At 35.5% G+C, this 23,203-nt stretch overlaps 1 protein-coding gene across 3 annotated transcripts; it reads left to right on the top strand.

The window, feature by feature from the left end:
* The first annotated feature begins 14,451 nt into the window (after nucleotides 1-14,451).
* On the top strand, nucleotides 14,452-22,811 carry LOC147556241 (S-adenosyl-L-methionine-dependent methyltransferases superfamily protein). 3 transcript variants are annotated; one of them, XM_086664074.1, is made up of 4 exons: nucleotides 14,452-15,047; nucleotides 15,901-16,129; nucleotides 19,620-19,772; nucleotides 22,006-22,811. In XM_086664074.1, the coding sequence occupies exons 1-4, from the start codon at nucleotides 14,805-14,807 to the stop codon at nucleotides 22,692-22,694; spliced, it is 1,314 nt and encodes a 437-aa protein (XP_086520200.1). In that variant the 5' UTR covers nucleotides 14,452-14,804; the 3' UTR covers nucleotides 22,695-22,811. The 3 variants fall into 3 exon arrangements, with proteins under 3 accessions (XP_086520200.1, XP_086520201.1, XP_086520202.1); XM_086664075.1 differs by lacking the exon at nucleotides 19,620-19,772 and having other exon boundaries at nucleotides 14,731-15,047; XM_086664076.1 differs by lacking the exon at nucleotides 15,901-16,129 and having other exon boundaries at nucleotides 14,735-15,047; nucleotides 19,607-19,772.
* The last annotated feature ends 392 nt before the right edge of the window (nucleotides 22,812-23,203 follow it).

The raw sequence follows: 23,203 nt of genomic DNA, 5'->3' as shown, positions 1-23,203 counted from the left end.
TCACGTGTTTACACACGTATCTCAATACCCTCCCGCAAGTCGGAACACGAAACTTTTGAAGCGTCCGACTTGGTGAAAAGAGTGAAATAATCACATCCAAAAAATTGCTCCTTACTTGAATCGGCTATATTGGACGGAATACGGTATCGAAAAGGTGTTTTTCAGCTTCATGAAGAGAAATAGCTTGGACTAGCCATGCTTGGTAGACGGGAAATAAAGGAGTAAAGCACCGCCACAAAGATTTGATGTTTGCTGAATTTAGATGAAGCTTTGATTGATTTTTAAATATCTTGACCAATAAATAAGATGTTGCACACTGCCTCCATTGAATAAGAACGTCACCACCATTAATGCACCAAGTTTGAAATCCAATAACACCATTCTTTTTTTTTCTAAGTTCATTTCAATAACCTTGTATCATAATTTTAAGAAAGTTATGAAACAATAGATAATCACAACCAATCAAAATGATGTTGGAATTTGATAGTCACAAGAATAACTTGGGAACTGAAAAAAAATCGTCAAAGTAATTGAACGATTATTACATCTCAATGAACAATAAAGATGTTGAAAATTTTTACGGAAGCTTGAAATTTCGATGAAACAGGATTGATAACTCGCTCATGATACCATGTTAAATTCACGATTATATAATAATCGGAGATATAGACATGAAATAAAGACACGATAGTTTAACGTGGTTCGGTCGAATACTCAAGACCTACATCCACGGAGAAATAATTCTTTATTAATAATCACCACATACAAATGTGGTTTGATCGGTTACATTGGTCAAACATAACTCGATGAATTTGATTCCATACAACCCTCTCCTATTTATAGAGAAATTAGGGTTTAGGGTTTCCTAATTTCTCCTAACTAAACTAGGAAATAATATAAAACTTATCTAATAATAATATTAGATATATTACAGAGATATTCCAAATATATGAAAGTAAATATTGTGGATCTTCACATATCTTCAAATATCTCGGAATAGTCTTGATCGTCGGATCTCGTCATCTTGATCCGTCTCTTATATCACGTGTTTACACGTATCTCAATAAAATTCCTTAACTTTTTTGTTAAATTTTGTCTGGTTTCGATAAACCTTATATAGTTAGATACTTAGATGTCAAAATTTGTCCTCCTAGAATCAGTCAAGATGTTGAGAATGTTATGTTGAATCTTGCTATGCTCTTCACGATATGGAAGACGAAACCTGCAAGGAACTCGAAAAACCTCTCTGACGCTGAAGACAGTCAGATTGTTCTTACAGTTAAAATAAGTATTGAGTAAACCCTAGTTTATAGAGTTGTGACTTACTCGTCGATTTGATATGTGCCTTCTTCGAGGCGATTTGATTACCTTTCATAGGCTTTTTTGATCGACTATTGATAAGTGATGTTGATGAGGCGGCTGAGATCCACCGTGTTGTAGTGGAACTACTGTTTTGCAGTTGTAAGATATTAGGATTCCTCTTTGAGATTATCGTGTATGTTTGATAAATAGAAGTCACCTAGTTCAATGTTATTTGATAGATCGTGTTTCCGATCTTGTATATTCTTTAGGAGAAGTTTCCTCCTTGCAGGACTCTTGACGCCCAAGTTTAATAGATACTTAAGATCATCACTACCTGGGATCTTTCATAGGATTTGGGACCAAATCGGTAAAGCAGTAGTTAAATAGATATATTTCAAGAAGACATTTTATTTCTAGAGTGTCCTCTTGAGATATCTCTCTAGTTATCCAACTCATCAATATTCAAATTGGAACTAATACAATCAAGTCTTCGTACAATTTCAAAACAACTAATTATTTCTTTACAACAATAACCATACCACATAGATAAATAAAACAACTTTACAATTTTGCATCGGAAACACAAAAGACTTATGGATTTCTGTTTCGTCACCTAAGAATGAGAATCTCAATTGCAATTTGACACGTAAGACTAATAGAGATTTTTTGTGAGTTTTGCATCAGAGATGCTAGTGTTTCTTAATATTTTTTCCATCAAATTATAAATATATAACTTTTTTATAAGATGAAAGATTTGGATAAAACTTATATAGCTAGAAAATATATTTATTATGCTAAAAAGATCCACTTTCAAATCAATACATGTTTCTCAAAAAATAAATAACTTTAGAAAAACAACATTGTCAACTGGGTTTGCAAATCTCGCTGACTAAGTTTGCATATCTCGCAAACTCGAATAATAGAATGCAAACGACCAACTGATTCTGCAAATGGTCCATGGGATGTAGGCCCAAAATAAAATCCAGAAAGGTCCAATCTTTCCACAAAAATGGATTTTAGTCTTTTTCCCTTTTGGACCCTATTACCCACATATAGAAGAAACATTGTTGATACATAATGTGTTATGTATGACACATATAAAAAATGAAATGAAATATGAAATTATAAAAATAAATAACATGTTATTTATGAAACAAAACAAGAATCAATAAACAGAAAAACACTATAACTTTGAAATCTAGACATACCTTCATTATACTAAATGTGTTTTGTTGTATGTAATATACGTAATTTATACTAAATAACGTGTATATTGTGAAACAGATAGTAAGCTTTAAATTAATTAAAAAAAATCGAAATAAAATAATATAGAAACTTTGATGGAAAAACGATGGTGGTTTCGGTGGTCGTCGTCGTCTTCACTACTCGTTCATGGAAGAAAGTTTCTCCATTCAGTTATGGAAGAGGGTTTTTAGTTATATAGAGAGAAAGAAAGAGGGTTTTGGTTATGGGATAAAAGATTTGAGAGAGAAAATCTGAGGAAAAAAGGAAAGAGAATTTTGGGAATTGGTTTTCAAAAGTGGGTTTTTTTTCTTATATAAAAGGTTATAATGAGTATTATGATTAAATGGAAATCATAGAGATCTGTTTTTTCTATAGAGATAGGTCCATTTGGGCTAAATATCCATTATAATTATTATTTTGGGTTAAAACCTATATTAATATTAGGGTGGACTAAATATGTGTTTAGGTATAGATTTTTTTACTAAGAACCCAAAAATCATTTTGCGAAATCAGTTTGCATAATGAAAACTCGAGTTGCAGATCTCGCAACTCAAATTGCAATTATCGCAAACTTGATTTGCAAATCTAGCATAAAAATAAAACACTTGAAAGCTTGTTCTTCTTCAAATTTGAATAAACATGAGAAAATAAGTATAAAATTTCATGTCATTTCAATTTGTGTTAAGAGGTTAATTACTAGTTTCAAATCTTGGAAGAACAATTTAATATAAAGAACTATCGTATACCATCGGCCAAAGGTCATTTCCGATCAATAAGCACCTTTGGCTTAGTGAAATTAAATTTTGTATAAATCACTTTCTGATCATGTTTAGAGAATTTTGTTACATGTTAGAGAGTCATTTCCAATCATGTTGTGAAACACAAGTTTAATCAATATGGAGTAGTTTCTAGTGAATTTCAAACAAAACCTAAAGAAATAAGACAAATCTAGAACTATTTTTTATTCAAGTGCAACTTTTTAATGAGGACGTAAGTGATATAATACATTCACTTGATTTTAGTATATGAAAGAATATACTATGCAATATATTGATTCGGTAGAATATCCTAGGTATATTTCTTGTAATATCCACTGTAATCCTATAATATTCTTTGTAATATTGTTTGTAATATTGTTTGTAATATTCCTTGTAATATTCCTTTTGAATACTATATAATGGAACCCCCTATCAATGATAATGGTATGGGAGAATTTCACATTTTCATGGTATCTAGAGCTTAAGGTTCTGAATCTCAAAAAAAATTTCTCTCTTCAATTCTCTCAGTCCCCAACCTTTCAACAATGTCTTCCTCCTCATCCACCCATTTCTTACAATCCCCCACCTTGACTAATCTAGTCCCTTTAGTCTCTATCAAACTAGATTCCACCAACTATCTCACATGGAAGAAACAAATAATTCCAATCATGAAATCCCAAGATCTGTTTCACCATGTCGAAATCACAGTTGCTGCTCCACCAAATCAAATTTTTGATGAATCATTGAACATGGATATTGTTAATCAAGCTTTTATGCGATGGACCAGAATTGACCAAACTATCATTAGTTGGCTCAATACAACAATATCTCCTTCTGTTCTTGCACAAGCTCCACAGTTCAACACTGCTCGAGAATTCTACAACTATTTGGAGACGACATTTTCAGCTCAAAATAATGCTCGTAAGTCCCAACTTCTTCTTCAACTACACACTATGCAGAAAAATGGTTTGTCTTTGTAGGTAAAATTAAGGAGATATCTGATGTCATCGGCGCCTCTCATATGCCGGTTCCTAACATTGAACTTGTATTGCATACTTTAAGAGGTTTAGGCCCAAACTATTCAGCCTTTGTGACTGCAATCGAAACAAGGGAAAATCTTCCATCATTCTCTCAACTTCTTCCTTTGTTGTATACACATGAGATGTGTATCCAACAACAACATACTCCTTCTTTTCATTCAACGGCGTTGGTGGCTAAAAGCCACACCCCATCACATGATTCGACTCAAAATCGGTCATATGGTTCTAGCCGAGGTGGTCGTGGTGCCAGGTTTGATAATAGAGGTCGAGGACGTGGTAGAAGCAACTGGAATCGCACTTCTACGAATCAAAGAGGTTCAATTCTTGGTAACCCTAATCCTTCTTCTTCTTATGATCGACAAGTTGTTTGTCAAATATGTGGACGTCACGGCCATACCGCTTATTTTTGCTACCATCGAAGAGATCAAAACTATCAACCGAACGATATTCCTCAATCATTCAATGCTTACCACCAAAATACTGAGATTTATGCTCCCTACTGTTATGCTGACTCTGGGGCCTCCAATCGTATGGCTCATGATTCCACCCAAATGGTTAATATGAATCCTTACAATGGTAGTGACCAAGTTTCAGTTGGCAATGGTTCACTTTTACCTGTAAAGGATACCGGTAATGTTATCCTCAATTCCCCATCATCTTCATTAACATTGAGAAATGTGTTTCATGTACCTTCTATAACAAAAAATCTGATCTCTGTCTCCCAATTGACCAAAGATTTTGATTGTTTCGTCATGTTTGATAAAAATATATTTTATGTGCAGGATCGGCTAACGGGGAATATAGTCATTCACGGGCATAACAAAGGTGGTTTATATCAATGCTCCGCTTCAACTCTTCGATCTTTTCAAAAAAGTTTTAGGAAATTTCATTCTTGTTTTTTAGGATCTAGAGTAACAAATAATGTATGGCACGTGAGATTGGGACATCCCCATTATCGTGTATTTTCTAAAATTATTTCGAATAAGCGATTAGATGTTTCTAATTCAAATAATTTATCCTCAAGTTGTACTATGGCCAAACATCATAGACTACCCTATAAACCATCTATTTACCAGTCTCAACAACCATTTTCTAAGGTGCATTCTGATTTGTGGGGACCTTCACCTGTTGCTTCAAATTCAAGATATAGATATGTTTTAGTTTTGGTCAACAATTTTACTAAATTCACGTGGCTTTATTTTCTCACTGAAAAGTCTCAAACATTTGATTGCATAAAAGATTTTCATTTAACTATTCAAAATCAGTTTAATGCCAAACTACAAATTTTTCAAAGCGACGGTGGAGGTGAATTTACTTCAAACAAAATCAAAAATTATTTTAGAAGTCATGGAATCTTACAACAATTATCTTGCCCTCATACTCCTCAACAGAATGGAGTTTCTGAGAGGAAGATAAGACATGTTGTTGAAACAGGACTCTCTCTTTTGCACCAAAGTCATCTCCCAAAAACTTTTTGGCCCGAGGCATTTGGAACGGCAGCATATCTTATTAATCATTTGCCAACTTCAGTTCTGAAAAATAAGTCACCTTTTGAAGTGATTTTCCAAAGAAAACCAAATTATGAATTTCAGCGTGTATTTGGGTCACGATGTTATCCATTATTGTCTCCTTATCGCAAAAATAAGTTTGATTATAAGAGTTTGTCATGCGTCTTTATTGGATATAGTGACTTGCATAAGGGATACAAGTGTTTTAAACCAAAATCTTCCTGAACTTACATTTCTCGGGATGTTTTATTTGATGAAAAACTTTTTCCATTTGCATTACCTGAGTTTCAAAATCATGAAAATGAGGTGACGGTGAAAAAAGCTCCAAATTGGTTTATCTTAGATTTCGGAAATTCACCCTCATCCTTCCCTTTTCCAACCAATTCAGGTCTGAATTCCTCATCACCATCTTCTTCTCACTTTGATATTCCTAGGGATGACACTACTGACTTAGCTCATTCTTCATTACCAATTTTAGTGCCTACTTCCACTGTTTCACCAATAGTAACTTCACCAGTAGAATCTCCCTCTCCAGCTAACTCTGACTCCCAAATGGTTCCCAATGATGTAATTTCTCCAACTCCAGGTGTAAGCAGGTCAACTGAACCGAGCATTGATACGGACTCACCGACAACTTCGCTGAATGAACCACCAATTCCCTCGCAACCGGTCCGCTCAATTCATCACATGGTAACACGGCCGAAAGATTGAATCCTTAAACCAAGAGTATATGATTCTTTAATGGCAACCAGACATCCGGTTGGTTTCGCATTACTCTCTTCTTTACCACCATTACCTAAAGAACCTACCTGTTATAGTGAAGCCAAGTCCGACTCAAAGTGGTGTGAGGCCATGACAGATGAGTTTAATGCATTGATTCGAAATTAGACTTGGACTTTAGTACCTCGACATCCATCTATGAATTTGATTGGTTCCAAGTGGGTCTTCAGAATTAAACCCAAAAGTAATGGTACTATAGATCATTATAGGGCTCGACTCGTAGCCAAGGGTTTTAATCAACAACATGGTATTGATTATAATGAAACATTTTCACCGGTAGTGAAACCAGTAACTATTCGACTGGTTATTAGTATTGCAGTTACATCAGGTTGGAAACTTACTCAATTAGATGTTAAAAATGTCTTCTTGCATGGTCTTCTTAATGAGGAAGTGTATATGACTCAGCCAACCGGTTATTATCCTGATCATGTTTGCAAATTAAACAAGGCGTTGTACGGATTAAAACAAGCTCCTAGGGCTTGGTTCCATAGATTTACATCATATCTTTGTGAAATAGGTTTCATTGCCTCGAAGTCAGATTACTCTTTATTCATTTATCAAACATCATTTTCAATTACAATCCTGTTACTGTATGTAGATGATATATTGGTTACAGGTTCAGATTCAAGCGTTATATCAGATTTGATTGATCGTCTTCATACCCAATTTTCTATGAAGAACTTGGGAGAGCTTTATCACTTACTTGGAATGGAGATTAACCGTTCTAACTTGGGGATCACATTGACTCAAACAAGATACACACTTGAACTACTTGATAAAATTGATTTGCACAATTCCAAGCCCGTGAGCACTCCTAGTCTTGTTGGTAAGAAAATATCGATTACAGAAGGAAAATCCTTTGATAATGCAACTTTATATCGTTCATTGATTGGGGGTTTACAATACTTATCGCTCACTCGCCCAGATATCAGTTATTCTGTCAATCAAGTTTGCCAATATATGCACTCACCAACGGGCGTTCACTTTGCAGCGGTGAAACGTATCTTCCGCTACCTAAATGCTACCTTGGGTCGAGGTTTATTCTTCGGGAATTATAATCCTCCCATTTTTCAAAATTCTCATTCACAACTTGTGGCATATTCTGATGTCGATTGGGTCGGTGATCCTGATACTCGTCAATCTATTTCAGGTAATTGTATCTTTTTAATTTGGGTCTCACTTAATTCAATGGGCTTCTAAGAAACAACCAACCGTGTCCCGGTCAAGTACAAAGGCTGAATATAGAGTCATGGCCATAACAACCGTTGAAATTGCTTGGATTCAATTTTTACTTCGTGATTTGGGAGTACCAATGAACAATGCTCCCATTCTTTATTGTGATAATGTAAGTGCAACTCACATGGCTCACAATCCGATTCTTCACTCACGAACCAAACATATGGATCTTGATTATCATTTTGTTCGTGAGAGGGTTACAAGAGGTGTTTTACATGTTAAATACATTCCAACGCGAAATCAAATAGCTGATATTTTTACGAAAGGATTAGTGAAGGCTCATCATCAAGTATTATGTTCCAAACTCTCCCTCTGGAATCCGAAGGTTGAGCTTGAGGGAGGGTGATAGAGTATATTCACTTGATTTTAGTATATAAAAGAATATACTATGCAATATATTGATTCGGTAGAGTATCCTAGGTATATTTCTTGTAATATCCACTGTAATCCTATAATATTTTTTTGTAATATTGTTTGTAATATTCCTTGTAATATTCCTTTTGAATACTATATAATGGAACCCCTATCAATGATAATGGTATGGGAGAATTTCACATTTTCAGTAAGTCCCTTCTTACACAGGAAAGTAGGCCAAAAAAATTGAATGGTAGAGAGCTTCTCTCACAAAAGTTGCTCCTTAGATCTCCAATAAGAAAAGACTTGGAGAAATAATTTTTTTTTATTACTAAGTAAGAAGTATAGAAACAAATCAACAAATAAAAAAGGGTAAGAAGTATACAAACAAATGAACACTAAGGTGTGAAAGTTCAGAAAGGAAAATCTCAATAATTACATTGAAGATGTCTTTTGACGTCAGGATTTCATTAGTGTCATTTAGGAAACAAAATCTTAATTGACACTAGACACAAAACAACTATAATATTTTTAAAATTTTACATTAAAGAGGTTCCAAGTCAGTAATGTATAACTTAGGAAAGGCCACAAATGTTTTTTTGGTAAATCCTTATTAATTACCAAGAAAAGACTAAAAGTACATATACAAACTAAACAATTTACCATACAAATTCTAAGGAATTTTACTACAATCCAAAATAAGCATCATCCAAAATGTTTTGCCCATTGATAATTTTTTTTTTTTTTTTTTGAGATTTGTCCACTAATCTTTAGGCCAGCGTTTTGGGGAAAGCTAAATAGTTTTCGGGGTGTTAAATTTTAAAGGGAATATGTAGAATTTTAGAAATTTTCCGGGGAAATAAATTTTAAGGGGAAACAAAAAAAAAACACTCCACCTCACCTCACTCTCTCTCCACCTCACCTAATCGGAGAAGATAAAGAGGTGAGGTGGAGAGAGAGAGCTGAGGTGGAGAAGTATTTTGCTTTCCCCCTAAATAAAATTGTCAAACAAAATTGATCAATTTTTGACCAAGTCTTCACACCCCTGAAACTATTTAGCTTTCCCCAAAGCGCTGGCCAATCTTTAAATAGGACTGTAAACGGTAGCTTATCGGATCGGATATAGGCATATCCGAATCCGAATCTAACAAGCTATCCGTATCCGATAATTATTCGACCGATATTACAAATTAATATCCGAATCCGATAATATTAACGAATATCGCCGATATCCGAAACTTTAACAAAATTTTAAATTTTTTATTTAAATTTTTAACCATTAGATCTAAATAATAAATCTCAACGATACATTTTATATATTATTTTGAATAAATTTAAATTTTTATTATTTTTTTATATTACTTGTCGGATACGGATATTTATCGGATCGAATATTAGTGTATCCGTATCCGATATTCGATAAGGAATATCCGAATCCTTATCCGATATCTGAAATTTCGGATATTTTTGTAAAATTCGAACACGAATGCGGATCGGATGTCGAATATTCAGATATCCATTGACAGGTTTATCTTTAAATGTGATGTATCCCTACCAAACAATATTAAAAACTTAGTTCTTTCAAGACACCAAAAATGTTAATTTGAGCTACTGTGTTGTTGAAGTGAATTTGGTTTCAAGACTTAATTCTCTGTTAACTTTGGTTAAAGATAAATTTATATTTTTATGCTTAACTCTCTCGGCCTAGACTGTTAATCTGTGCTACTATGTGAAAATATAAACTTCATTCGAACTTTACTTACTATTTATAAACCTCGAGAAACCACTTTACACAAATAGCTGAGAGCAAAAGTCTAACACAAATCAGAAATTCTTCGTGATTTAAAAAAAACTTTTAGTTCAAACGAAGCTGACAAAAACCTGTAAATACGTACAAGCCTTACTCAGCCTTGTCCTAAGAAAATGTAAAAAGTGCAAGAACATAAAGTAGAACATTATAAAGATATCATAGAAAACCATTTTCATGTTATTAACTTTATGTTTTCAATTAACTATTTTATAAGCACAAGATTAATTAACTAAAATGGGGGCAAGTGACTCTGCCATCATCAATCATAGAGTGTGGGTTTGGTCCCACCATCAACTTCATTCCTCTACTAATTAAATTGTAGCTTCACGTTTTCACATGCATTCATGTGTGTGTGTCCTTTGAGATTAATTTAATTAGGGTTTACCATTTCTGTGCCATGTGAAATGCAGCTTCTTGATCCATTCCTCCTTAATTTAATTACTAGCTTAGTACTATTACTGTTAGAGGAAGAATTTCAGTGGTTCGGTTCCAATTCAGTTACACAAATAACTGTAACTAGAAATATATAGTTTCGTTCCTAACTTGTTAGAATACAAAAACCAAGAAGATAGTGTTTGATTAGTGTTTCGTAAACAAAAGTAATATTTGAACATTGATTAATAAGATGGTTAACTTGTAATTAACTTTCTTTTGTAATGGTATGCCGATTTATAGTCGCGGACTTCGACATGATGCCCACTTTCACCTAGGCACACAAGAAAAGTTTCCTTAGTACTACGATATTTTGTAGGTTAGGAAAATCAATTTTTCTCTGAACACGCCCTTATACGCTAGCTAAGTCCGTGAATTAAACGTCAAGTGGACCCGAGTACCTGACCCACTTGACTCGGGGCACCCCTAAGTAATCAGGGAATGCTTGTGACCCGCGCGTGCACATGTAGGATAAGGAGGTCGGACGTTCGGGAAGAACCGTCCCCATGATCATATCCAAAATCGTCTCCCGCAGATATATCACATTGAAACAACGTTATCGTCATTCAAGACAACAGCTAACGGAAGGTTGTATAGCACATACCCGTTAGAGAGGCGTTACTATCATTCAAGATGACAGCTGACCAGGTGTTACCGATGAGGTGACACTATAAAGTTACTGAGGAAAGAAGGATACAGACATGTAATCTCTAGCAATCAACCTACAACTGTTACTTTCTATCTCATACCTACAAGAGGGCAAGCATTTACCTTCCATTTTCTCTCTCATACAGAGGATCACATTTCCCCACAAAGAAACGACTGTCTAGGAACTACTGCCCTAGATAAGTTGTCATAAATGACTGCCATATTCTTTCTTCATCCACGTGTCTTCTTTTATAACGTACACGACGAATGTTCACTAGTCATTACCCTCACACACACAGATCGACAATTCACTAAGGCAAACATTCCATTTTCTCTCTGATACATACCTTGAAGAACAACAACCATCTTTCTCTTTAATACATACTCGTTAACCGGCAAGCAACCGTATAAGGCTATCATTTTCTCTCTCCAGGTAAGGTAGACAATCACTTGAGCAGTCATCCTGCTTATTTCTCTCTCCTAGTACTCAAAGAGTCAGGCAAACTCTTATCCTCAGTCAATCTAACCCGTAGAGATCGAGCTCCGACCACTCAACGAGTCGCGCTAATACTCCGACCACTCGGACGCATCACTCACATATTTCTTATCTCACATTCAAGGTTACTGACTTGACCTTCAGAGTCCCTTTGACCAACACCATCCCGATGTCCCAAGGATCTTACGAGCAGGTGTGTTTCATTTCATGTCAGACAGGCTAAAGACAAATGACGTCGTCGGTGCCCATACAATTAACTACGAGTGAAAGTTTGACTTCCGATCAACAACTAGACTCCTTTGATTTCTTGACCTACGATTTCAGTCCCTCACACTTCCTTATGCCATCCCTTGTTGTTTTGCCTCTTTCTCTCTCTAGAACTCCTCCTAAACTTTAGCAACAAGACGACGATGATGATGAAAATATATGCAACCTCCCTTTTCTATCTATGCTCAAAATTTATCTTACCAAAATGCCCTTAGGTTATATAAAAATGGGGTTTCTTCAAGATGCTTTTTTCTCCTCTCTTTTGCTTCTTTTATTTTTGTCATGGGTTTGGGCTTGGGTTTTCCTTTAGAAACCTTTGGATGCCCTTCATCTAATGTTTCTACATCCTTTAATTTCCTAAAAAGACCAAAATACCCCCGGACTTCTTTTTGTTTATTTCTTCTCATTTTCTTCAATAATCTTCTCAAAGGTTTACCGTAGTACTTTTACCTTCTTAACCTCTTTCCCCTCATCTAAGGCACAAAATGACTAATATGTCATTCGTATTCTTTTCTTCCAATACCGTATATAGGTTTCTAGTCTCTATTTTTGCTCTCATTTGATTCTTTGATATCGTTCATTTATTTAGCATGATTTTCTGTTTTTTATGTTCATCATCATGTGAGAGAAAAAAATGTTATGTTTTATTCTAAAATTTGTGTTAAAAATCAACACAAAATCGGACTAACTCTTTAAATTAAGTGATAAGAATAAGGTATTTTCACGCCAAATCACCGAAACGGGGGGTCACTCAAGCTCATCCCCCGACCAGGATATAACCTGGGATGGCCTGATCCGTCATCTGTGTGGCACGGGCCAGGCTGGGCTAGACCACTCTAACCGGGTGTGGCCTGGGCCGATTAGCAACACTGGCGGGAGCATCTAGCATTTTGCAAGCTTGTGAAATATTGAGACTACACATGTGAATGGATGATATTGTGAATGTTAAAATGAGAGAATGAGCACTTTCTAATTGGCCATGTATAGAATACGTGTCTCCACATGGTTTTGTTCCACCAAAATCCTTTTCATCGAGATGTTGAAAAGTCTGTTTTAAGGGAAGCGGAGAAGTAGCAGCAGAAAAACGAGTGGAGGAACACGTGAAAGAGTAGAGAGAGTTGTAGGACCCACAAAGTTTGATGTACTTTACATGGGTCCCATGTGTAATAATACCTAACCTGGCCCATTTTTATATGATGAACATAATCCGTGTTATAAGGTGGGTGGGATATAGGGAATAGGTCAGATCTAAGTTCATGATTTCTATGCTAAATTACTAGTCTATGATTGGAGTACTCTTTTTTGTCCTTCACAATTCATCAACTCAAACCCCATTAGTGTGATTGACAAAGAGCGCCTCACTACTTTTTTTTTTTTTTTTTTTTTTTTGTTGAAATAAACTATTCATTAAGAGATCATAATGTTATTACAATATTTATCTATTAAAATACAAGGAATATTGATCCACTTTTTATTTCTATTCTTCTTTCTGGCCCATTTGGCTAGCGAGCGCGTCACTACTTAATACTTGATGATTGAGGTTATGTACGCAGGTGGATCCAAGATGAGAAGGGGTACTTGTATAGGCGTCCATTCATTTTACTCTTGGTCTTATTACATCTCTCTTCCCACCTTACCAATTGGGGTAATCCGAGTGCACTCGTAGAGTCAGAGTAAGTCTAATCCGTGTTAGATTTGAAATACGGATTAGGCCTAGTCCGAGTGTCCTCAGACCTGTATAATCCGTATTAGATTTGAAATACGGATTAGGTCTAGTTTGAGTGTCTTCATACCAAACAGGTCGATGGCTTACGAGAAGTGTTAAGAGAGGGATGAGTACGAGAAAAAAGACGGGGGCGCCATTAGAGGCACCTGATGAGAAATTGGGTTGAGAAATTGGGTTAAATGACTCTAGCAACAAAGATTTTAGTCAATTGACCTTCATTCTCAATTTTTTTGTTAAATATTAGTTAATTAGTTCATGTGCCAACCACATGTGTGACTTATTACAAAAAATAGTTTGGGGTGTAGTCCTAATATCAATAAATAGTTTGGGCTTATGTCTATAAAACCTGAATATTTCATTAAGAATATTTTTGTCATAAGTCACGCATGTAATTGGCACGTGAACCACTTATTAATACTCCTAGTATCGCTAAATAGCTAGGAGCGATGTCTAAATAACACTATTTCAGACATACACATAAGATACAATTACAAATAATAGGATGTTTTTGCTTTTTTGCTATCTTTAAATATTTGGAAGTTTTAAAGGCACCAATAGTATCATTCGCCCTTCTTCGATATTGGCTTCCCATATTTTAGAAGAAGGTTAAAGGCGCCTCATCTCAAAACAGACAATCCCCTTTCCTTTCGCATTAAATTCGGTGGAGTCCAGCCAATTTAGTCACAAAATCAGTTCAAATCCACTGTTTTTCATATTCAGTGATTTCGAAGGGATTTTTTGTCCCTACTTAATTAATACAACTAAAATCGGTAGACCCAAACCGAATGTTGTTTTAAATTTCAGTTCAAATCCACATATTTCAACACCTAGAATCCATCAATTTCAAACTTAGAGCATTAGAGTTAAACTCGATAGATTTTGACCCGAATTTTATAATTTGGCTCGAGCCCACTGATTTTAGGGCATTTCGAACTAAATACGTCAAACTAGATTTACAAATCAAATAACATTATCAGGATAATTCTCAAAAAAAGAAACATTGTCAGGTGGCGCCTTTAAAAAATATTTAATAACCATTTCCATTACTCTTCTGGTTAGGGTGCCCATTGGAAAGCCTTCTGCGCCACCAAGATTAATTACTTGGCGCCGATTTGCCACTCCTTCAGTGTCTGGCTTGTTGAGAGTTTTAAGAGAATCCCTTGAACTAGGGTTTATGAATAAGTTTCAAAAAATTAGGGTTTATGAATGTAATGTTGTTGCAGAGAGTTAAAGACTGTACTAGTAGATGGAATTATCGGCTTTTTTCTTCACTAGCACAAGGTGGTGAACGTCTAGGTCAACTGGAAGACGAGGGAGACTGGTTTTATGCTTCGGAATGGTGGGGAGCTGATTCTGGTTCTGATGATGGTCATACAGTTCTCCGTTCCACCTCCCTCAACGGTAATGGAATCGTATCAGTCGTTGCTTATCCTTCTTCCAAACCGGTATGCTCTTTTCTTCCTTCTTGGTTTTTCAATCTTTATATATCTATGTCAATTCTATTACTAATTGTTCTTACATATTAAATTTACTTGATTTAGAAACAAAGTGATATTTTTAGTTTGATCTCTTAAATGAAATCAGATTCATTTGTGATGACAATTTCGTATTAGTCATTTTTTACGCTTGTTGTTGGATTTTATTTTGGATTTTGGGCTTGAAAGAACAAAATTCCAGCTAATTTAGGGTTAGGTTTACATCCAATACAAAGGGAGGAAAGTAACTTCTTAATTCTAAGGTTCTAGTACTTGCTAGTTCTTTTAGAGTCTGACAATCTGTAGGTAAGTATTGATGGAAAGTAGAAACTTCTACTAGTTTAAAAAACGGGGCACGAGAACTTAAAATCAGTTCGACGAGTGCAGCATGATAACCAAGATTATCACCACATTTGACATCAGGATCAAAAGAGTTCATGTTAGCTGTCTAAAACAACTGTTGAAGACTTTTTTGTTCTTTACATGTGAAATATAGATGTATACTACTTCCTATATTCTTCCCATTTCGTTTCGAATTATGTGCAAGAAAAGTCTAAGAAGATTAAATGAAATATTTGGGGGTTTTCTTTTTTATTTGCGTTTTCTCTTCCCTTTTGCCATTTTACATGTATTTCCTCTGTTACTACAATGGGGAGAAGGATATGACTGCGAATATTTTGTTATTGTTAATGAAAATGATAATAACCTAAGTAGCGAACATTGTGGTCAAGTTGTTGTGGAAGGGTCATTAGAATGAAAATCAGTTGTGACGAATCATGGTCTAAGACTTAGTTCGACTATTCATGGTATAATTTTATCTTAGGATGCAGTTCAATGGACAGGAACAGAGAAATGGCTTCAACAAAGGTATGGAAAGATACAATTAGAGGATAAAAGCAATGAAGAATTCAGAATCCTTGGTTACCAGTGGCGTGTGCTTCGCTTTAATGACGTCACTCGCCAAAGTGCAGTTAAAATTATGGCTGGATACAGGAACTCAGACCCTACGTCCGTATTCTTGATGCAACAACCACATGTCTTGGCTGTTCCATGTAACTCCTCTTACTTCTCCATTTAAACTTAATAAAATTAAGGCTTGATTTCTCATACCTTGAAGAATATACTGAAGGGTATTATACCCTTATACTAGTGTTTATAGCGGATAACGACATCTAATGTCTAACACTAGTATCCCCAACATCATCATGCAAAACTAGTAATTAACTAATAAGAAGATAGTAGATTACCTTAATCGTTATTTCCTTCGAGCTAGTTGAATAGATTAAAGAAGACCAAGAGCTTCAAACGTAGCTCCTCTACTTGGGACACCGAATAGTGTATTTAATCTCCCTCCTTGAAAGCTCGCTAACACTCTAATGGTGGTTTGATAATAAGAAGACCTTCTTCTTGCTTGACTAGAAGATAGCTTGGGAATTAGCTCACTTTCTCCTCTCTACTTGATGTGGTAGAGTAAGAAAGCTTAAAGAGAAATTCCACACCTTATTCTCTACCCTAAGAGTGTTTATATAGAACCCTAATAAGAATCCACCTCCTTTTAGGTTTCCTAAAACACCCTTTAGAATAAGATTTAGGGAAATTGTCGAAAATAACAACTATTGATATTTTCTCAATTCCCTAAGGAGGAGGTGTCCAAACACCACGAAAATTGGCAGATATAATGCTTATTATATCAGCAACTAACCCCCCAAAATTCAGCCCAATCCGAGTCCTAGAAGTACCCGAATCGGTCTAGGCCCAAAACCCTTATTTCGGCCTTTTTGTTATCTTTTGCCCAAATTCTATTTAGGCCTGTGAGATATGTTTATGGGACATTCCTAATGTTATAGCACACTCCCACTAGTCATATCATTCGATTAAATACCCATTCTTATGTGTAACCCCGATGTAGGATCCGATCGAAGTTAGCCGCGAATTACTTCGTAATTCGACGATCGTAGTTGGTTTCTAGCTAAACACTACGACCCCTAAATCAATCGGACTTGATGATCTTCTTCATCAATTGTCCTAGTCGACATATTGCTCGCATTGCCATCTTGGTCGAAGGACATCTCCTTCAACTCCTTCATATACATCGTTAAAATTGGATGCATAAAATCAAAGTTTGATTTTTTTTTTTGGCATATCAGTTGCCTCAATCAAGGGTCCACCATTAATAGGAACATGTTGTTGTAATCATTTTTCTCCTTTCAATTCAATCAAAACATTAATAAAAGAGTGGTGTATAAGCAAATTCTCATAAGAGGGACGCACGAAAAAATTACATAAATGTTTAAGAGAAATAAGCTGTAAATGCTGAAAAAGGTGCATAAGATGCGCATGCCTCGCGGTAAAATATCGGTGCAATGATTAAAAAGGCGTTTTTACACCTCGATGCGGTTTTCTTTGACAATGCGAGGCGCTGTCTTGAGGCAATTAAGAGGTGTAGCTTCAATCTCATATATTTTAATGTAGTTATAGTATTTTATTGTATTAATAGTATATTTTATTGAATTTGTTTGTAGTACTACTGAAAATTAATTTTTTATTGTAAAGTTAAAGGATATGAATGCTTTCGGTCACTTCTACCATTTTTCCTACCTCTAGAAGTTAAAGAAAAACAAAGGAAGTTACTACAACAACGAGGCTAAGTTTTGATGCGGTACACTAAAATTTTGCCTTGAGACGTATGCCTCGATCCGCATCTTATGCGCCTTTGTAGGTGCACCACATCAAAACTTGCACCCCTTTATGCAGTAAAGCGGCGTATGCAAGAGCAATAGATATTTGTACCTTTAAGTGACAAGTTAGTGAAGTGAGAGCTTATGTTGTCCTTTTAAGTGACAAGATACGGTTTGGTTGTTGTTTCCTCTATTTTTCTTAGTTTGTAGAGTTAGCCAAAAGGGTATGATTGACCAAAAGAATTTGCATCCTTTAACTTTACTATTGAAAAAGTAATTATTGTAGTACTACAAACAAATTCCTTATAATATTCTATTAATAGAATAAAATACTATTACGACATTAAAATATGTGAAATTAAGGCAATTAGGCAAACCTCAAAACACCGCCTTACCTTGTCAAGGAAAAATGCATCGAGGCAGAAAACACCTCTTTAAACATTGAAGCTATTAATATAGACCAAATCGTTTTTTCTCTCTTCTTCCTCTCTGTCTCCCCCCCCCCCCCCCCCCCCCCTTCACCCAGGGAAGAGAGAGGAACATCAGGAAGGGATCAAGGGAGAGGGAGGAAAGGGGAAGGATAAGAGAGATAAAGTGACTCGCCAGCAGATGGTCAGTCGACCATTCCTTGCCAGCAAGTCAATTTCAGATGAGTGTTTAAGAAGGAAAATATAGTGAAGGAAGTTGTTTTAAAAGAGAGGAAAATAAAGAAAGAGAAACTAGAAGTTAAAGTTAAGCGACGGGATTCATTGAAGGGGCCATTTCGGGAAGTTGGTCATATTTGGATGGCCATTTCGGAAAGTTGGTTATCTATGGATGGCCATTTCGCCGAGTTGGTCATATTTAGGGGGCAAAATGAAGTACCAACTACCAAAGTTAACAAAAAAAAATTCGCTTTAGGTCCCTACATTTTAGCTCAAATTTCTCTAGCCTCTCTCCTCCATCATTTCTTTGAATTTGGACCATGTTGAGGAGATAGTATCTCACTCCTTTGATATATAGATAAAAATCAACCATCTAATGTCCTTAAACCAAATCTAAACCGCTAGTCAGGAAAGATAAATAGCGACAAAAAAATCAAGCTATTTGATTGTATAAATAGTATGAAGGGTGACCATCCCAAGCCAATCCCGGACCGATCCAGTCCCCCAACTGCTTACTTTCTTGTATTTATTCGCTTTACAATGGGAACATTCTTTTTTTTGTAACTTAAATATGTTGAGTAAAAGCTATACATTACAATGTGAATCAATCATCTGGATAATATAGCTATTGTGAGATCAGCAGCATCAGCTCAACTTGGAAAAAGGTGTTATAACTATGCAACAATATGACATACCTTAAGGCTAATCTTATCAAACCATTAAGAAAATCAGCATGATTCTCATAGCATACCATAATCTTTAAGAGTATTGTGGTAATTCTAATTTACACAGAGGAAACAATGCCTAATTTGACCTTTATGCGTTTTTTCTATTGTTTGTAACTTAGTTGTACCTTGATCAGATCATTTTTTGTTATTAACTTGTTAGCTTCATCTTTTAATACATTTTGAATGTTGCATTCTAGAGTTATGGTGTTATTTTACTTGGTAAGTTAATATGTTTATTCTATTCCAGTGTTTTTACTTTACCGCTAGCTTAAGTTTGAGCACTATTTAGATGTATAACATAACAATCAAAATCAACTTGAGCCTAATGAGGAAGCAAATTCTCAATGAACGGTATTGCGTTCCAAAAGCAAAATTAGTGGTATCATATTTTTTGCTCTAGATAGTGATTTTCATTATACAATGACATCTCAATTTAGCTTTTACAATGTCATTTGAAATCGAAATGTGATCATTTTCAGTATAAATTTATAGATCTGAAAAGCATGGTCGCAGTTGGTTTGACTACTATAGCTTCTTGTAATTATGATCTGGTTGGCACTGCATATGGAGGTCCACCTATGAATATTTTATGCATCGGCCATGGTGGCGGAAGCTTGCCCTTATTTTTGGCAAATAAAATTCCAGGTGAGTCTGGATCTTCTCTTTTCACCATTAACTTCATCTAGCTGGTTATTTATATAAATAAAATAAAATGTATGCACTTGTTTGTATTGTAGACATCAATGAAATATTATACTTAAGACTGATCATTGGTGAAGATGTCGGTACAATGAAGCGACATGTCATCTTTAGGTGAATTTGAGTCAGTGTTTGTAACAATAAGAAAAATTCTGTGTTTGGCATTTAACAAGGATACTCGGTCTTCTTTTTGCCGTTTAATACTTGCTGTCACTTCAGTGGGTATAATTTGACTTATTGCACTTTCAATTATGTATACTTGCATCAACTGTGTTAGGACTTGGTTCTATAAAATTCAACTTCTAGGTCATGTTTAATATGAAGATGATTGCTCGAAAAGTAAACATTTTGTAAGAGAAAACGAAGGACCTACTCAACCTGGCCTTTTATAGCTCATTGTTATCCGATACATACACCTCTACTGCTATGTAGTTGGTCTCGGCCGTCTCGGCCAAGAATCTCGGGTCTCGTCTCGGTCTCGGCCCTCTCCCGAGACGAGACTCGGCCGAGATCCCGAGTTAGGGTTTGGCTGAGTTTCTCGCAGACCAAGTCCGAGACCCGAGACAACAACTTCTAATCATTTAGACTTTTTTTTTGTAAACTTTAAATCCTATTTGTATGCTACTAGTTATTACCTTCTTAAATCTTAACTACTTGTTATATTCCCAATCAATTTAAGATAAATAGCAATAATATTATATAGAATTTTTAGGTGTTATGCCTTATATAAACTTTGAAGATTCTATTGAAACTTTGAAAATTATTAAGTTAGAAAAAGTAGTACAAACTAAGATTAAGAATTAAGAATTAAGAATTAAGAAAGAAGAAGAAGTGAAGAACACAAGAAGATTCAAAAGCTCAAAGTAGAAGAAGGTTATTCTAGAGAGAGAAAGAGTTTTGTCTATGATGAATGATTCAAGTAATTTTATGTTTATACTTGATAGTCTGGAGAATTATTAGCTATACATGCTGTCTCGGCCGAGAATCTCGGTTCGTCTCGGTCTCGTGTTGGTATATATAGCTCTACTGTATGCTGTTATACTCATACACAAGGACTTACCAGTCGACCAAGTACTAGGATTAGGCTTGACTGGCTGAGCACTGGTAGCTCATACACATTATATGTACAATGTGTAATTATACGGAGTATGTAAAGTTCAGATATATGTGTCAAAACAAAGAATTATAAACTGGCTGAAAACAATACGAGTCAAGTACATTTAATGAAACCAGCATTAACACATAATTACATTAAATAGCCAGTCTAAATACTACATATTCAGTTCAAATACAATTAGATAATATTATTCGATGGATAACAATTAAAATGAATTAAATCAGTATAGTTTTTTGAGATTCGTCTTCATGTATTTGTTTGCAATTGTTTTAACTTTAATGACTAGAAAGATGAAGGAAGGATGAAACTTAATGACACCTTATAAAGGATTAATTCAGGCATCTAGGCGGTTGAGTCGGACACCTTGTCAGATTAAACTGGTTTGAGAACCTAGGAGGATTATATTAACTGGTCGAGTCGATCAAGTGGGGAGTAGGAAGAGTCTGGGACCTCTGGGTGATGCAGACACCTTGTGAGTCCCACTTGCTGATTAGAATAAAAATAAGATTCAATGGTCGCTGATGGGTGTAGATCCATTCAATGTCTTTAAAAAAAAATTTGAGGCGTACGCCTCGAGGCGAGACGGTCTCCTGGTGCCTTGAGGCGTACGCAGTTGAACCCAAGAGTAAAATGTGCGCATCTGAAGTATTTGAGTTGAACAACATAAAAAAACATTGTTATTTTTGTCTATTAAACACTTGGGACTTTATATTATGGTAGTAAAGTAGAAAAACAATGCGTATGACTCAAGTAGGTCAATCTCCGTGTTCTGCAATCGTGTTTGAAGTTTCATTTACTAATTCTCTCATCTTGTTGAAACAATTATCTTTGTAAATGTCATCTCGGTGTAATTTTTAAGTTTAGGGGAATGGTCTTGTCTCCAGTTTTCATCTTCAATGAATGTAAATCAGGGACTAAACACCTTGACATTTCTACAAATTTTTTCCTTGTAGAAACATAAACTTATCTTATTGGTAACTAAATGATAAATTCAACCGCTATCTATCAAAAACTTTTCATGAACATTAAAAATCTGAATTTTATCTGTTACTGAATTTTCAGGTGCAATTGTACATAGTGTTGAGATAGATCCCCTTGTTATCTCGGCCTCTGTCAAGGCAATGGGTTTCCCAGCGTTTTCAGTGATGAAACCATCAGGAGAACCTTTACTTTCTCAGCCACGAATCTTTGACGAGGTACTCTGGAAAGGAACCCACGAGAGACTATTTCTCTATGAATCTGATGCAGAGAAGTTCATTCTCAACAGCACTACTCTCTACGACCTCGTCTTCATAGATGCTTATGATGGTGAAGACATCTTTCCTCGCAAACTATGGGATCCCGAAAGTCCATTTCTTAAGGCTCTAAAAAGTCATCTTCATCCTCAGCACGGGACTGTTGTTGTTAATCTTCACTCAGATGCCGATTTCTCGAGCCAAGATGGGAATGCGCCGTCATCCGTGGGAAAATATGTCTCCAGAGTGTGCCAAGCTTACAAGGATGTATTGGCATGGAATGGAAGTTCTTTCCACGCTGAGGATTCGGGGGTTGGCTTTGTTGTTTCGGCTCCTTGGCTTTGCAATAGTTCTCTTGTTGTGTGCAGAGGAAGACTTGGATTGGATGATGCAAAATCAAACAGAGATTTGGTTTTAGAGAGACTTGTATCAACATCCTACCAAGTTGAAGGTATGCTTAGCTTGCCATTTTCTTGTTTGGAATACGTTAAGAGAGGTTTTGTCCTAGTTTATTAGTTCGGTAACATATTGAATGCTCTGATGATGGTACTCCGAATCAAATTTGGGCCTTCGTTTAGCTCTTTGATCTGTTGATTTGAATTTAACTACAATTTAGAACTGACCATTCCCTCCTGATGTGTCTTTCATTTTTATTTTTGGAAGATGATTATGGCTGCTTTCGAGAGAGATCTCTCTCATTATGATTACATCAACAGGTGAATAATCACCAAAATCAGCATGTATGAAATTTGCAGGTGACATTAAGATTGTGATAAAAAAATTTATACTGTTAAGGCATTGTGTTTTAGGTCAAATTCGAAAGTTTGCGTTGGTCTAATTGGTTTGAATGAACGATCTGGGTTGTTTTCGGTTCTAATGGGCAGACAATTCATAATCAGACTAGTCGAATTGAGACAAGGGCAGAAAAACAAAAGCAACCTTAGGTGATGTTTGTTTTGTGAGTGTTAATCTAACTCATCTGAATGTGACTCGGATGAGTGATTATTTTGATCCGAGTACAATAG

Source organism: Eschscholzia californica, unplaced genomic scaffold (assembly GCF_041429995.1).
Source record: "Eschscholzia californica isolate CP2 unplaced genomic scaffold, dmEscCali1.0.p SCAF_2, whole genome shotgun sequence".
NCBI lineage: Eukaryota > Viridiplantae > Streptophyta > Magnoliopsida > Ranunculales > Papaveraceae > Eschscholzia > Eschscholzia californica.
This window is presented reverse-complemented; position numbering and strand designations above follow the sequence as displayed.

Bases quoted from the DNA above. Each gene is read 5' to 3' on its own strand.
- LOC147556241 (XM_086664074.1), top strand. From the start codon at position 14,805: ATGAATGTAATGTTGTTGCAGAGAGTTAAAGACTGTACTAGTAGATGG. The intron at 15,048-15,900 runs GTATGCTCTTTT...ATTTTATCTTAG, and splicing joins CTTATCCTTCTTCCAAACCG to GATGCAGTTCAATGGACAGG. The intron at 16,130-19,619 runs GTAACTCCTCTT...ATAAATTTATAG, and splicing joins ACATGTCTTGGCTGTTCCAT to ATCTGAAAAGCATGGTCGCA.